The sequence below is a fragment of the Callospermophilus lateralis genome, chromosome 10 (genome assembly GCF_048772815.1).
Source record: "Callospermophilus lateralis isolate mCalLat2 chromosome 10, mCalLat2.hap1, whole genome shotgun sequence".
Lineage (NCBI taxonomy): Eukaryota > Metazoa > Chordata > Mammalia > Rodentia > Sciuridae > Callospermophilus > Callospermophilus lateralis.
In genome coordinates this window covers 131370601-131385151 of record NC_135314.1, presented here as the reverse complement: position 1 = coordinate 131385151, position 14551 = coordinate 131370601, and the positions used below count along the sequence as shown (strand labels likewise).

The following is a 14551-nucleotide window of genomic DNA, read 5'->3' as shown; positions in this document are numbered from 1 at the left end:
CGCACACACGCCAGGCGAGCGCGCTACCGCTTGAGCCACATCCCCAGCCCGAGCTTGTTTTTTGACTGGGCAGGTGTCAGGGACAATTGAAGATTCTCTTAGGAGAGGTCCTGTCTGGCTCAGGAGCAGCTATTGCCCCAGGGATCCCCCACTTTGGGGATGCTGCCCCTGTCCCCTGGCCCAGGCACTCTGCCTGCTTTCTGGCTGCCCAACCCAAATTGCTTTGCAAAGCAGCTGCTGGGCGTTGTGCCACCTGCAAGCCTGGGAAAGGCCCCTAGGGCAGGGGGTGGGCCTCCTTCTCTTCTTGGCGAATGAGAAGGTCCTAGCCCTATGACAGGCTCCAGACCAGGAAGTCTAATGGGAAAGACAGGGCCTTCCCTGGAGAGTCTCAGAGGGAAAGCATGAATTGGTGTGGTGGAGCCAGTTCAGTGGTTAAATTTTCAGGAATTTTTGAGCCAGTTGTTAAACATAGATATGATTTAAAATTAAGTTATAAAAACTTAGAATCAAGACAGACCTGGGCTGGGGCTATAGCTCAGTGGCAGAGTGCTTGCCCAGCACATGGGAGGCACTGGATTCAATCCTTAGCACCACACAAAAATAAACAAATAAAGGTATTGTCCATCTTAAAAAAAAAAAAAAAAAAAGACCTGGTGACACACGCCTGTAATCCCAGTGACTCAGGAGGCTGAGGCAGGAGGACAAGTTTAAGACCAGCTTGGGCAACTTACTGAGACTCTGTCTCAAAATTAAACAAACAAGCAAACAACAACAACAAAAAATTAATGGGGTGGGGATGTAGCTCAGTGGTAGAGTGCCTGGGGTTTAATCCCCAGCACTGAAAAAAAAAATTAATAAAAAACAGAAAATTTAGGATCAAATAAATTACACTAAAACAAAGGTAACAACAACAAAAAGTTAATACTCAAAGCTTATTACTCCCTAATTATTTTACTACATTTTATTATTATCTATGCTCTGGAGTTATTTTCATCTATTGTGTCTATGGGATAGAAATACTGTTCAGTGGTATTGGCAGTGCTTCCCAATCTTGCTTATGGGGTGATAACAGCTCAGGATCAGCTGTGGTGGGAGTATTTACATCAGAGATTGGTTGTTGCTACTAATCAGAGTTCATTGCTATTACTCCCAGCCCTCCCAGAGCCAGCTGTTAAATTCTTCAGAGTACCCTACAGGAGATGCAGTCATACCCTGGGAAGTCTGAGGGTGGAGATAGGACCCTGCCTGGGGATCACTGGGTTGATGCCCTGGCCATAACAAAGGGCAGCCCCCTGACTCACCCACTGGCTACCCACAGACGAGGAACTCTATGCTGGTGTGTACATCGATTTTATGGGCACTGATGCAGCTATCTTCCGCACACTTGGAAAGCAGACAGCCATGCGCACTGATCAGTATAATTCCCGGTGGCTCAATGGTGAGTGCAATTTGCAAGACCTTAGATGGGAAGCACATCTGGGATGTGGCAAGGAGATCCTTTAGAAACCTACATGGGGGAATTTTTGTCCTGCACCTAGCTGGGACAGGGTGATTTCTTACCTGCAGAAAAATCAAGGGTGTTCTTGTACATGGCCAGTGATTCTGTTGGGGAAAGGGGTGTCTTCAGAGGAGAGACTCATGCAGCTGAACCTGCTCATCCATAGATCCTGCATTCATCCATGCTGAGCTCATCCCTGACAGTGCAGAACGCAATGATGACAAGCTCTACTTCTTCTTCCGAGAGCGGTCCGCAGAGGCACCTCAGAGCCCTGCTGTATATGCCCGCATCGGGCGCATCTGTCTGGTAGGTGTCCATAGGGCCCCTTATTGGCCCTCCACAGGCCCAGCTCTGGTTCTTTCAACCCTGCTCATTCTGGGTGTGAATGAGCTAGTCTAACCTGACATCCTGCTCCACCCCCAGAATGATGACGGTGGTCACTGCTGTCTAGTCAACAAGTGGAGCACATTCCTGAAGGCGCGGCTTGTCTGCTCTGTACCAGGAGAGGATGGCATTGAGACTCACTTTGATGAGCTCCGTGAGTGCCCAGCAGGCAGGCAGGGTCCTATGGCTGCAGAGGGATGGAGGGTGGATGGAAGGCCAAGGTACCTTTGGTGGGCCCCCTTCCCTGGGTAAGATTGGGCAGGGCCCTGAGGCTCCTGCCTAAGACCTCCTCCAGTACCTTCTCTCTCTGTCCCCAGAGGATGTGTTTGTTCAGCAGACCCAGGATGTGAGGAACCCCGTCATTTATGCTGTCTTTACCTCTTCAGGGTGAGGCTAGGGTTGAGGCCAGCAGTGACAGGGTGACGGGATTGGGGAATTATGACCTGTGGAGGACACCAGCCTGGAGGACACAAGCTCTGGGGTTGGGGCAGGCTGGGGAGGGTAAGGACCCTGGGCCGAGGCTCTGCCCCTCCCATAGCAACCTGCCCTGCACACAGCTCTGTATTTCGAGGCTCTGCCGTTTGTGTCTACTCCATGGCTGACATTCGCATGGTCTTCAATGGGCCCTTTGCCCACAAGGAGGGCCCCAACTACCAATGGATGCCCTTCTCAGGGAAGATGCCCTACCCCCGGCCTGGCACGGTAAGCACCTGCCTTTCATTTTCATCTCCTTATAAGAGGCCTACTCTGGGTCTGCCAAACATGGGCTTTACCATCTTGGAGCTCACAACTGGTTGGGGAGGTGGACCATGATACTCAGAAACCCCTAGTTTATAAAAGCATCTGACTGTGAAGGAGCAGAAACAGACAGCATCCTGTGATGTGAATAGGGGATTGGGTATGGTGGAATCCTCCTTGGAGGAGCTGAAGGTTAGAGAGAAGAATCTCCAAGGCAAAAGTTGGAGGCAGGCTGGAAGTCACCTTGGTTAGCTAACATTGAGCAAGGAGGTAGGGAGAAAGCAAGGCCAGCCCTGCAGGGTCTCTATGGCAATGAGTGGCATCTTGCTTTATCTTGGTATGACCTGGATCACCTCAGGAGACTCAGCAGGAGATTTAGGCGTGATCTGATCTAATGTAGCAGCAGATGCCATTCCATAGGGTTAGGACTGGCATGGGGAAGCTTTTCCCCTAGAGGTGAACTTGGAGTTGGAAGGATGGCAGGATGGCTGGGGTAGTGGGCAGGTTGAGCCCCAGGCAGAGAGGATAGCCTCAGGGAAGGGGAGAGCATGTCTAGTGTGTTAGGATGACTTCAGGGTCTGCTGCCCAGCTCAGCAAGAGGGAGGGGGGCAAGATCCCAAGGATAGCTAGAAAGGAAGGGAAGGAGACAGCAGGGGGGTGATGAGGATATGGGAAGGGAGTAGTCAGCTTGGCCAGGTGCTACCACAAGATCATAGTGTATGAGGCTGTGGATTTGACAACATGAGACTTTGGAACCTTGGCACAAAAGGAGCTACAGAGAGGCCTGGTGCAAGGCAGAAAACAGGAAAGTGGAGGTGGTGGGGAGAGACAGTACAGAGGCCTCTCTTGAGCTAATGGGTCCATGTGCCCCACCCGGGCAGCCTGGGATTGACACTCATCACCTACCTGCAGTGTCCTGGCGGAACCTTCACACCATCCATGAAGTCCACCAAAGACTATCCTGATGAAGTGATCAACTTCATGCGTAGTCACCCACTTATGTACCAGGCTATATACCCCTTGCAGCGGCGGCCATTGGTGGTCCGCACAGGTGCTCCTTACCGTCTCACTACTGTTGCTGTGGACCAGGTGGATGCAGCTGATGGGCGCTATGAGGTGCTTTTCCTGGGCACAGGTACCCACTGCTGCTTCCAGCCCCTCTGACACTGGGCCCACTGGGTAGGGGGTGCTGGTCCCTGGGGTTGGAATCTGCCCTCTTATGGATTACTATGGGCTCATCAGGTCAGCTCTGTCATACTCATCTTTGGGAATCTCCCTTTTGCCAGGATAGCTGAGGCTAAGGATGGAAAAACTCCATTCCCACCCTCAGAGGAACAGGGACACCGGATACCTGGTAGCCATAGTATGACAGAAAAGGGGTTGAGATAGATGGCAGGCACTTAGGATAACCCAGACCAAATACTAACACACATGCTGGCATATGTACACATATGGAGAAATGCACCCACAGTTCTAGCAACTCCCAACACAAGGGAATGCCCCAGTGTCCTGTTCTCAGCAGGGCCCAATATGGGGTAAGGGAGGCAGACCCTGGCCGTGACCTCCTTTATCCTGAACCCAGGGAAACCCTTTAACCTCGGCAAGGAATACCTGCTCCACTGCCCTAGGGATTTGGGGCCCTGGTGGGGAAGGGGCTGAAGCTTTGCCCCTTCCCCAGTGTCCCCAGCCCCACTGAGGTCCTGCCCGGCCCGTTCCAGACCGCGGGACAGTGCAGAAGGTCATTGTGTTGCCTAAGGATGACCAGGAGGTGGAGGAGCTCATGCTGGAGGAGGTGGAGGTCTTCAAGGTGGGTTTGGTCCTGTCTTCCCCACTTTGACCCTCCCCAGTCCCCTTCCCTGACTTTAGACCTCAGGGCAGGGAGGAGGTCCCAAGGTCCCAAGCTGATCCCTGTCTTCTTCTAGGATCCAGCACCCATTAAGACCATGACCATCTCTTCCAAGAGGGTGAGTCTTTGACAAGTGTGGGATAGGGGTATCAGGATGGAACCCACATTCCCTTGGGGGGGGTCACACCTTTGGCATACGGATGGGGAAACTAAGGCATGGAACAAGGAAGAAAAAAAGCCCAGACCTTCTTTGGAAAAGGAACTGACAAGCCCTTGCCCCTGCTCCTAGCAACAACTGTATGTGGCCTCAGCAGTGGGTGTCACACACCTGAGCCTGCACCGCTGCCAGGCATATGGGGCTGCCTGTGCTGACTGCTGCCTTGCCCGGGACCCTTACTGTGCCTGGGATGGCCAATCCTGCTCCCGTTATACAGCATCCTCCAAGAGGTATGGATCCCCAGACACTAAGAATTTTAGTCCCTGTCCTGGTCATTTGGAGGTGAATGTGCATTACCCTGGGAGGGTGTATGGATAAGACATCACTACACTGGGAACATAGGGCCCTGCCTTGGGGTGTTGGGGATACAGGGACCTGAGGAGGCAAGCTTCCTGGGGACACTCCCTTAAGAGCTATCTTCATCCAGGCGGAGCCGCCGGCAGGATGTCCGGCATGGGAACCCCATCAGGCAGTGCCGTGGGTTCAACTCCAATGGTGAGTGTGTGTGTTGTGCCTCCCACTGGGTGCTCCTCATGGTGCACAGCCCCATGCAGCCCATGAAACTGCTTACAGGGTCCCCACCATAAGGACTCAAGTTGGTTAGTGGTGGGTGAGGGTACTGGGGGTTTTTGATTAGGATGTCCCTGGTCACCCCCTCAAGGAGTGGATGCCCAGTGGTGCCTTTCTGCCTTTGAGGGTAGGTGCCCTGGGTGCCAGCCCCTCCCCAGTCAACACTCTGCCTAGGGCAAGGTTGCTTCCACTCAGTGCCTACTTGATCCACAGCCAACAAGAATGCTGTGGAGTCTGTGCAGTATGGTGTGGCAGGCAGCACGGCCTTCCTTGAATGCCAGCCTCGCTCACCCCAAGCCACTGTTAAGTGGCTGTTCCAGCGAGATCCTGGTGACCGGCGCCGAGAGGTGAGTTCCTGTGCTCACAGTGCTGCACCATGGATGTGGGAGTCCCTTGTACAGTGGAAATTCCACATGAGTGAAATGTAGTGTAGGAGCCAATCTGGAAATGTCCTCATGCTATGAAACCCCTTCTGAGCTTCTTTCCCTATATGGAAATAATTTGAGTGCAACTAGTTATGTAGAAACTCTGCAGGATAGGTGTCATTATAGAGCAACCATTTATAGGCATGCCTCTTCATAAAAATTCCATATGCATACCCCATTGGAGTATGCCTCCATGTATGGAACATCATGTGGGTGAGCTCTAGTATATGGTTCTATGGTAGCCCTCATTTTGTGGAAAAGTCTTACAGGTGTCCCTCTTTACATGAACATTCTATGTGGGTGCCACATTCGGGTATTCTCATTAAATGAAAATTCTGTGTGTGTGCTCCAAAATTCTCTCGTTCATTGTACAGAACCCTCATAGGGTCATCCCTCCTGAAATGGAAATATGTGCCGATCCCTTATTCAGATATTTCTCATTTATGTGAAGACTTCATGTAGGTTTTTCTTGGTATATGGAAATTCCACGTGGGTACCCCTACGTGAAATGGCTACAAAGGTGGTCTCATCTGGAAGCTGGCTAGGGCAGCAAAGTGGTCATCCAGCCGCTGAGCCCCGCCCCTGCCCCTGCAGATCCGTGCAGAGGACCGCTTCCTGCGTACAGAGCAGGGCTTGTTGCTTCGCGCCCTGCAGCTCGGTGATCGTGGCCTCTACTCCTGCACGGCCACTGAGAACAACTTCAAGCACATCGTCACGCGGGTGCAGCTGCATGTACTGGGCCGGGATGCCGTCCATGCTGCCCTCTTCCCCCCACTGCCTGTGAGCGCCCCACCGCCCCCTGGCACAGGCCCCCCCACGCCTCCTTACCAGGAGCTGGCCCAGCTGCTCGCCCAGCCAGAAGTGGGCCTCATCCACCAGTACTGCCAGGGTTACTGGCGTCATGTGCCCCCAAGCCCCAGGGAGGCTCCAGAGGTGCCCAGGCCTCCTGAGCCCCAGGACCAGAAAAAGCCCCGGAATCGCCGGCACCACCCTCCGGACACATGAGGCCAGCTGCTTGAGCCCTGTGTGGGGCCAGCCTAGCCCTCATTCCTTTTAATATAAAAGATATATATATATATATAAAAAAAATATCTATATTCTATACACACCCTGCCCCTGCAAAGACAGTATTTATTGGTGGGTTGTACATAGCCTGCCTCAGCAGCAGCTTCATCCAGAACTTAGACCCATGCTGGTCAGAAATGGCAGAAAACTGAGCCCACCTAATCAGGCCCAGTGAGTTGGCAGGGCCAGGCCAGGACCACACAGTCCCCAGACTCATCTGGAAGTCTGCTTGTTTGAAGGCCGCCAAGATCTACAGAACACAGGAAAGGAGCAAGCCCTACTCGAAGGGCCATGGACCATACATCTTTGCCAATGTGTGCTGTCAATTGTGCTGTGGTGTAGGCACGAATGCTAGGACTGCTTTGGAGTCTGGGTGTGGGGGCTCAGGGCACTCAGAAGGGAAGAAGGGGTCATCACAGGATGCTGGCCCCTGCCTGGTTGGGGGCACTTAGTCGAGGCCAGCCCTTCCCAGGTATTTATTCTCTATTTATTGGGGGCAGGAGGAGTCCTACCTGGGTGGGGCAGGCCCCTTCTCCCCTCCCTGCCTGGACAGCAGTGCTGCCCCATTCTACCTCCTTAGCTTTTCCTATGCTACCTTGACTTGGAGGCTGGGAAAACAGCAATGGGGCCAGGTACAGGCAGGGCTGAAGGGAGTCCCAAGTCGTAAGGGGAGAGGGGCCATTGTGGAGACCTGGGGCTTGTAGGGGCTCCCCAGGGCCCCCTTCTGCCCACCACTTCAGGCAGTGGGTGTAAATAGCTCTGGGGGCAGTTGGGTAGGTGGGTGGGGGCTCCTGGCAGCCCTCTGCTGCCCAGATCACAGTCACCCTTGGGTTCCATCTTGTTAATAAACACTGGCTCTGGGACTAGACTTTGGCTTCTCTCCTTGGTGGTGGTTGTGGTGGGAGGGGTTAGGGCCACACCTGGTGGGTAAGGGGAGACAAGTGGGGAGCTGGGAGATAGCAGGTTGGCCCCACTTTTAAAAGCCCAATTTTTTTGAAATCAGGTCTAGTTTAAGCAGCCTGAGTTCCAGTACTACCCTAGTCCCTGGGCAATGTGAAGGGTCTCAAGAGACTTTTGGGGCCACTTACAGTGTGGAAATAGGGGGTGGAGCCCAAACTGGCACAAATGAAATAGTCTTGCTTCTAGATAGATCCCATCCATCCAACAGGGTGAATATCATAAGCTGCCAGCTTATGGCAAGAGCCAGTGTCCACTTCCTATGCATCCTGTTTAGAGAAGACCTCAGTGCTCAGTATCTGATACCCTGGCACCCCCTTGTGGTCTTTTGAGTCAGTGGCAGGGCTAAATACTAAATGGCAAACAGGTTTCAGGAAAGGAGTCCAGCCAGGAGGCTCTAGGCCCATGTAGATAGCCTTAAGAGTTGATTTGGGTTGTCTGATGGGGTTGGGGGTGGGAAATCTCCAGAGCCTGGGAACTCAGTCTGCAACTCAACCTGAACTACTTCACCAACAATGTGGTGCAGCTGAACAGAGCTTCAGGCCCCCCAACCAGGCAGGTAGGCTCTAGAAGCAACCCTAGGCAGGTCATAGAGCCAGAACAGAGCAGGTATTATGGAGAGCCCCACTTCTCCATGATTTCAGGAGTACCAAACCTGCTCTGGGGCTTGGTTTCCCCCATCTGACAATTCATTGGAAAAGATGCACTTGAAAAACCTTGCCACCTCTACAGATCAGAGGCTTTGTTGCACCAAAATACATATGTATATATAGGTACAGGAAATTATATATGCACACATACAGCCACACACAAATGCTCAGGTACACAACTGTGCTCACAAATGCACATAGGCAGATAAACTCTAACATGCTTTGCACAAGAATATGCATTTGCACATTCAACCGCACAAGTGAACTCACACAAGCACGTGTGCCTGTGAAGGGAAATGCATAGGGGGCTGGAAATGTTGCTCAATAGTAGAGTATGTATGAGGCCCTGGTGATCCCCAGCAGTGAAAACACACAATAGCATGCACGTGTATATTTGTGTGTACACGTAAAACTGCACACCAAGTTGCATGAATACTCACATGCACTAAAAAGCATAAGCACATATGTACACAGTGGTATACAAGCACAAACCTGTCAAGCCATTACCTTGCTCGGTGCCAGTAAAGGACAGAAACTTACATTCAGGTACATATAGCTGATGTGCATGCCTACCATGCCTACCAGGGTCCATCAGAAGCATGTAGAAACCCTGCTCAGCGTCAGATCTAGCCTTCAGTATGGGGTAATTGCAGAGTAAGCCTTTTTGCCCCATGATTCCCAGCAAGGCATAGAACCCTGGTCTGGAGCTAACTCTCTTCTCATCCACTGCCTCAGTGTACTCCTGTGAGCCTCTACTTAATCATCAGTAAAATAGAGCTCATGATAAGAACAGCCATCTCCTAGGACCAATATGAGTTTACAAAATAAGGAACAAGCAGTGCTGAGTCCAGTGCTGGGCAAATGGCAGGTGCTCCATGCCTATTTCTCCCACCATTTCCTCTTCCTGTCATCCCCCAGGGCTCCAGGTCCTGTCCTCCCCTTTCTTTAATTTTTTTTAATGTGGTGCTGAGGTTCAAACCCAGGGCTCACACGTGCTAAACGAGTGCTTTACCGTTGAGCCACAACCTCAGCCCCCTTTCTTAGTCTTACCATACCAAATATGTCTTACTGTAGTGGGACAGGGGAAGTACTGTTCAAGCCCTGTCCTGGAGGGATGGAGGGAGGGAGCAGAAGGGATGCAGAGTCAGCGGTTGAGGGATTGGGGACATGCCAGCCTGATTAGAAGGGTTGGGGGACTGAGCTGGCTTCACCTGTCCTTGTCTCTGATTGGGCCTTGGGCATCCTAACTCTCAAATCCCACTAAGCAGCCCCCACCAGGGCCGTCTCCAGAGACCTATTAAGGTCTCTGGAGAGTCAGTTGGTTGCCAGTCTTGGGGCCAGAAGAGAGTCTCTGGAGGCCAGAGGCTGGCCTGAACCAAGTTCTTGGGATACCCTCCATTCAGAAGAGCCACCTGCTCACCTTGTCCCTTCACCTGCTGCTGGGGTCATGGGGGCTGGGGCCAGCGCAGAAGAGAAGCACTCCAAGGAGCTGGAAAAGAAGCTGAAAGAGGATGCTGAGAAGGATGCTCGAACTGTGAAACTGCTGCTTCTGGGTAGGGGTGTGGGCCCTGGTGGGGAAGGGCAGCTGCAGTGAGTCAGGGACCTGGAGTCAAGTGGGCAGCCCTTCTATGAGGCAGGGGTTCCTTGGGGGGGGGGAATAAGCCTATGATGAGGCAGAACACAGTGTAGGAGCCCTGGCCAAGCAAGGCAAGGCCTGACAGGTGATGTTGCAGTCCCCCCTAGGCTGGGCATCCCATGGCAATCTCCAAAGAACAATCATCCCACTGCAGAAGTTTGTGCCAAACATACCTTTGTACAAGTGTGTAGAAGGGATACTTTCAGCTTAACAGGCCAGCTGGGCAGGACTTAGAAACCAAAGGCCTCACTAGGAGCCCCACATAGGGTCACTCCCTTGGGAAGAAATCATCCTGAGAACAGGGATACTCTAGGACCACCCAGATCCCAGATCCCCAAACAATGACTCTCGGATGCCAGAACTTTACTGTTGGCAGACCTGTAAAGCAGCTAAAGTTGGAAAAGTACTGTGGGGAATAGATAAACTTGAGTTTATGGTCCCATAGGTAGTGAAGGGAGATGGAGCTGATATAAGCCTGTCTCAAAGCCACTGCTTAACCCCCCAAGGGGAAGGAGCTGTTTTAAGAGAGTCTTTCAAGCCTTCCAGGATCCATCCAATCAGCTGGAGGTGGGCAGAGGGACTGAATCAGGGCCCCCAGAGGAATGGCAGAGAAGCTAAGCCAAAATCCCATTAACTGTGCCCAGTGCTCCCAAGAGAGCCAGCTCAAAAAGGATGTCATCTCTGTCCTCTCTGCCTCCAAAGGCTCTAATTCCCTCTGAGCCTCTAAAAGACAACCTGCCTTATGGTGAAAGGCAAAGGTTGAAGCAGCTCAAATAATTCTGTGTATGCAGTACCGGAGATTCCCACAAAGTGGAGCTCCAGGATTTCTTTATTTTGGTCTCAGCATAATAAAGAACGCTTTATACCAGGGTCCTGGAGATTCCCTGGACAGTTAAGTTTTCTGATTTTGTTCATTGGCTCCCTTTTGTCATTGTGCTGACATTTACAAACGTTTTTCCCACAGTGCTTAAATGCTTACTGTGGGTGGGGTGAGGGCAGGTATGACTAGGGATCTAGCTGGAGTGTTGGCCCCTTGGATGCGGGTCCAAAGGGATGGCTAACTCCTCTTCTGGCCTCCCTCAGGGAAATGGAGGGGATCCATGCGGCTCTAAAGCGCAGCTTCCCTTTCAGGTGCGGGTGAGTCCGGAAAAAGCACCATTGTCAAGCAGATGAAGTGAGTGCCCCTGCCCTCCTGAAACCCCTGGGGGTGGGTACAAGCACACTGGGACTTAGTTTTCACTACTGCCTCACAAGACGCTGACTCTGCTCGCCTTGGCCACAGGATTATCCATCAAGATGGGTACTCGCTGGAAGAGTGCCTTGAGTTCATTGCCATCATCTATGGCAACACTCTGCAATCCATCTTGGCCATCGTGCGGGCTATGACCACGCTCAACATTCAGTACGGAGACTCAGCGCGCCAGGTGCGCCACGAGAAGGGCTGATGGGGCCCCCCGGGAACTGGAGGCGCCCAAATGGGCTCCAACTCGCCGTCCTCAACCACCAATCCCACCCTGCCCCCCAGGACGATGCCCGGAAACTGATGCACATGGCAGACACTATTGAGGAGGGTACGATGCCGAAAGAGATGTCGGACATCATTCAGCGGCTGTGGAAGGACTCGGGTATCCAGGCTTGTTATGAACGTGCCTCGGAGTACCAGCTGAACGATTCTGCGGGCTAGTGAGCGTTCGCAGGCAGGGCGGGAGGGTGCGGGCGGGACTCTTCGGAGCCCCTCTAGGTCACCCACCCACACACACCCGGTGTTTCCCACAGCTACCTCTCAGACCTGGAACGTTTGGTGGCTCCGGGCTATGTGCCTACTGAGCAGGACGTGTTGCGTTCTCGTGTCAAGACCACAGGTATCATCGAGACGCAGTTCTCCTTCAAGGATCTCAACTTCCGGTAAGATCCGATGCCCTTGCTCAGGACTGCCCTGAGTTCCCTGGAGTTCACAGCCCCTAGACCCGCTCCCTGCCCCTTCTCAGATGCCCTGCCAGAGGAAAGGTCCGGCGCCCCTAGATGCCAGTCCCATCTGAGAGCTCCCCAGTCAGCTCTAGGGAGGAAAGAGAACCCCAGGGGGGCGCTGGAGGCACAGTTTCAGGTCCCCTATGCCCCACAGGATGTTTGATGTGGGTGGGCAGCGCTCTGAGCGCAAGAAGTGGATCCACTGCTTTGAGGGAGTGACCTGCATCATCTTCATCGCGGCGCTGAGCGCCTACGACATGGTGCTGGTGGAGGATGATGAAGTGGTGAGTGCCAAGCTACTCCTGAATATTTGAAGAAGAAAGCGGAACTGGGGGAGCATCTGAGAGCAGAGAGTTGTTCCAGGGCGGTCTGGAGGAGGCAAGCAGGCAGCCCGCAGCCCTGCTGGAGGGGGAAATTCGGAGGCTCTCGGGGAACTAAGGGAGCCCGAAAAACCCTGGGCGGGTCCGTTGGGCGCCACCCATGTGAGGGCGACTGCTGGTGTCTTCTGGTGCCCGACAGCCGATGCTCTCCTCAGAACCGTATGCACGAGAGCCTGCACCTGTTCAACAGCATCTGCAACCACCGCTACTTCGCCACCACATCCATCGTGCTCTTCCTCAACAAGAAAGACGTTTTCACCGAGAAGATAAAAAAGGCACCCCTAAACATCTGCTTCCCGGATTACGACGGTGAGAGTCCCCAGCCCTGCCACCAGGCGGCGACCCATTCCCATGATCTGGGCCACGCTCCTCCCACCAGGAAGGGCTAAGGCCGGCTGTGAGCGCTCCCCTCTGCTACAGGGCCTAATACGTACGACGATGCGGGCAACTACATCAAGGTGCAGTTCCTGGAGCTCAACATGCGACGAGACGTAAAGGAGATCTATTCCCACATGACGTGCGCCACTGACACACAGAACGTCAAATTTGTCTTTGATGCTGTTACTGATATTATCATCAAGGAGAATCTCAAAGACTGCGGCCTCTTCTGAGGTGGGGTCCTCTCTTCCCTGTTTGTCTTCTGGGTTAGACTCCTCCCTACTCCCTGGAGTCCCGCTCCAATGTCCCCACCGCACAGCTTTCAGGGCCCACTCCGTCCACTTACCCTATAGGCCCCACCTATTTAATATATCGACCCTGCCCCATCTTCACAGGCGTCATATCTTTCAGGGCAGCCCCAACAAAATGCCTAAATCTATGTGAATCTCAGGGATGCTGACCCAGTTGACTCAGTTTCCTTCTCTTGTCACAGATGTCTGAACTGATGAATGTCCCTTGCCCTGTGGTCCTGCAGCCCCCCTAGCTGCCTTGTAGCCACATCCCTGTCCCCCATCAGGTCTCTAGGATTCTTGGACCACAGTCTGCTGCCCCACTAGCCACACACCCAAAACCCTGAACCCTGAGCCTTGAGTCACAGACCTTCCCCCACTCCCCCAACCCCAGCCCTGCTATTCACCGCCTGGCTGCTCTGGCCTCTTGGACCCATAGCAGCCAGCCACAGCTAGGACATGGCAGTACTTGGGGGCAGTTAGAGCTTACAGTGACTCAGCACTGCCCAACTGACCAATCTCTTGCAGCTGTCCTGCCCTTGGGGACCCACAACTCACCTGGTGGGTCTGGGTTCACCAAACAGCCCTCCCTCCCACAGTTTCATGAAGGTACTCTTGAGATACCCCTCCCCCAAGTAGGCCTGCTGTTACCAGCAGCCCAGTCCAGCCCTGCCACCTCCATGTGGCAAGTCTGACACCTGTCTACTCAGTGACCAGTGACTATCCCTCAGTAGTTTCAGGAATCCAAAGTCCAAGCTGGTCTGTCCAAGCTGAGAGGCTTCCACATAGATAAATTAGTGACTGGAGGTGGAGCTGGGAGTCCCTGGTGCTAGAAAGAGACATAAATTGGACCCTTCCCCAAATACCAGACTCAGAGTACCCTGAGCTCACATCCTTCAGATCTGCCTTTTCTGTCCCTGGATACCAGATCCGGACCATACCCCACTTCACCCACCCACATATACACAGTACTCCAGGCTGGTCAGCCAGGGGGATGGTGTGTTGAGGGAGCAAACTGTTGACCACAGCCTTGGCCAATAGTCAAGCTGTCTTAGGGGGTGGCTGGGGGCAGAGTCCAACTCCCATCGATCAGCCCCAGGCAGAAAATTCAGGATAGGATGGAGGTGTGGGCTGTGCCCAGAGGAGCCTACCTCATGTGGGATTACAGGAAACCCAGGTAACCCTTTTGTCCCTGCTTCTCTCGAGCCTCTCCTTCCAGAGCCCATTCCTTGGTAGGGAAAACTGAGAGCCATGCCTGAACCATCAGGGATAAAAATCACATCCCCAACATCCTGCTTCTTCCTTCTTCATCGAGCAGCAAATCTTTGCTTATGCCCATGAGGCAGGGCTGTGCTATAGCTGGGGATAAGGAGCTTTTATCTGGCAAAGCCAGAACATAAACTGCACTTCCCTTAGCTAGAAGCACAGCAGACTCAGCAATAAACCTTTGCATCAGGCCCCAGTTGTTCTTTCTTGGGGGAGTGCGGGTGTGGAGAGCTTAATTATCATGAGTTGTTGATATTTATTAAGTACCCAATGATGGGCTGGA

At 53.0% G+C, this 14551-nt stretch overlaps 2 protein-coding genes across 4 annotated transcripts in view; both read left to right on the top strand.

The window, feature by feature from the left end:
* Sema3f (semaphorin 3F) overlaps window positions 1-7589 on the top strand; it is a 29365-nt gene extending 21776 nt beyond the window's left edge. For all 3 annotated transcript variants that reach the window (XM_076868063.2, XM_076868061.2, XM_076868062.2), the window contains 12 exons: window positions 1319-1438; window positions 1665-1804; window positions 1922-2036; window positions 2200-2269; window positions 2440-2584; window positions 3533-3755; window positions 4339-4427; window positions 4543-4584; window positions 4756-4913; window positions 5111-5178; window positions 5467-5600; window positions 6273-7589. In XM_076868063.2, the coding sequence (XP_076724178.1) occupies window positions 1319-1438; window positions 1665-1804; window positions 1922-2036; window positions 2200-2269; window positions 2440-2584; window positions 3533-3755; window positions 4339-4427; window positions 4543-4584; window positions 4756-4913; window positions 5111-5178; window positions 5467-5600; window positions 6273-6683 (1715 nt within the window). In that variant the 3' untranslated portion in view covers window positions 6684-7589. The remainder of the gene's footprint in view (window positions 1-1318; window positions 1439-1664; window positions 1805-1921; window positions 2037-2199; window positions 2270-2439; window positions 2585-3532; window positions 3756-4338; window positions 4428-4542; window positions 4585-4755; window positions 4914-5110; window positions 5179-5466; window positions 5601-6272) is intronic.
* Window positions 7590-9797: 2208 nt separating this feature from the next.
* On the top strand, window positions 9798-12945 carry Gnat1 (G protein subunit alpha transducin 1). Its single transcript, XM_076867432.2, has 8 exons — window positions 9798-9903; window positions 11118-11160; window positions 11269-11410; window positions 11512-11669; window positions 11763-11891; window positions 12109-12238; window positions 12490-12643; window positions 12755-12945. The coding sequence occupies exons 1-8, from the start codon at window positions 9798-9800 to the stop codon at window positions 12943-12945; spliced, it is 1053 nt and encodes a 350-aa protein (XP_076723547.1).
* The last annotated feature ends 1606 nt before the right edge of the window (window positions 12946-14551 follow it).

Excerpts from the sequence above, each read along its gene's own strand:
- Gnat1 (XM_076867432.2), top strand. The coding sequence starts at position 9,798 with ATGGGGGCTGGGGCCAGCGCAGAAGAGAAGCACTCCAAGGAGCTGGAA. Across the intron at positions 11,161-11,268 it reads ACCATTGTCAAGCAGATGAA|GATTATCCATCAAGATGGGT; the intron begins GTGAGTGCCCCT and ends CCTTGGCCACAG. Across the intron at positions 11,670-11,762 it reads CTGAACGATTCTGCGGGCTA|CTACCTCTCAGACCTGGAAC; the intron begins GTGAGCGTTCGC and ends TGTTTCCCACAG.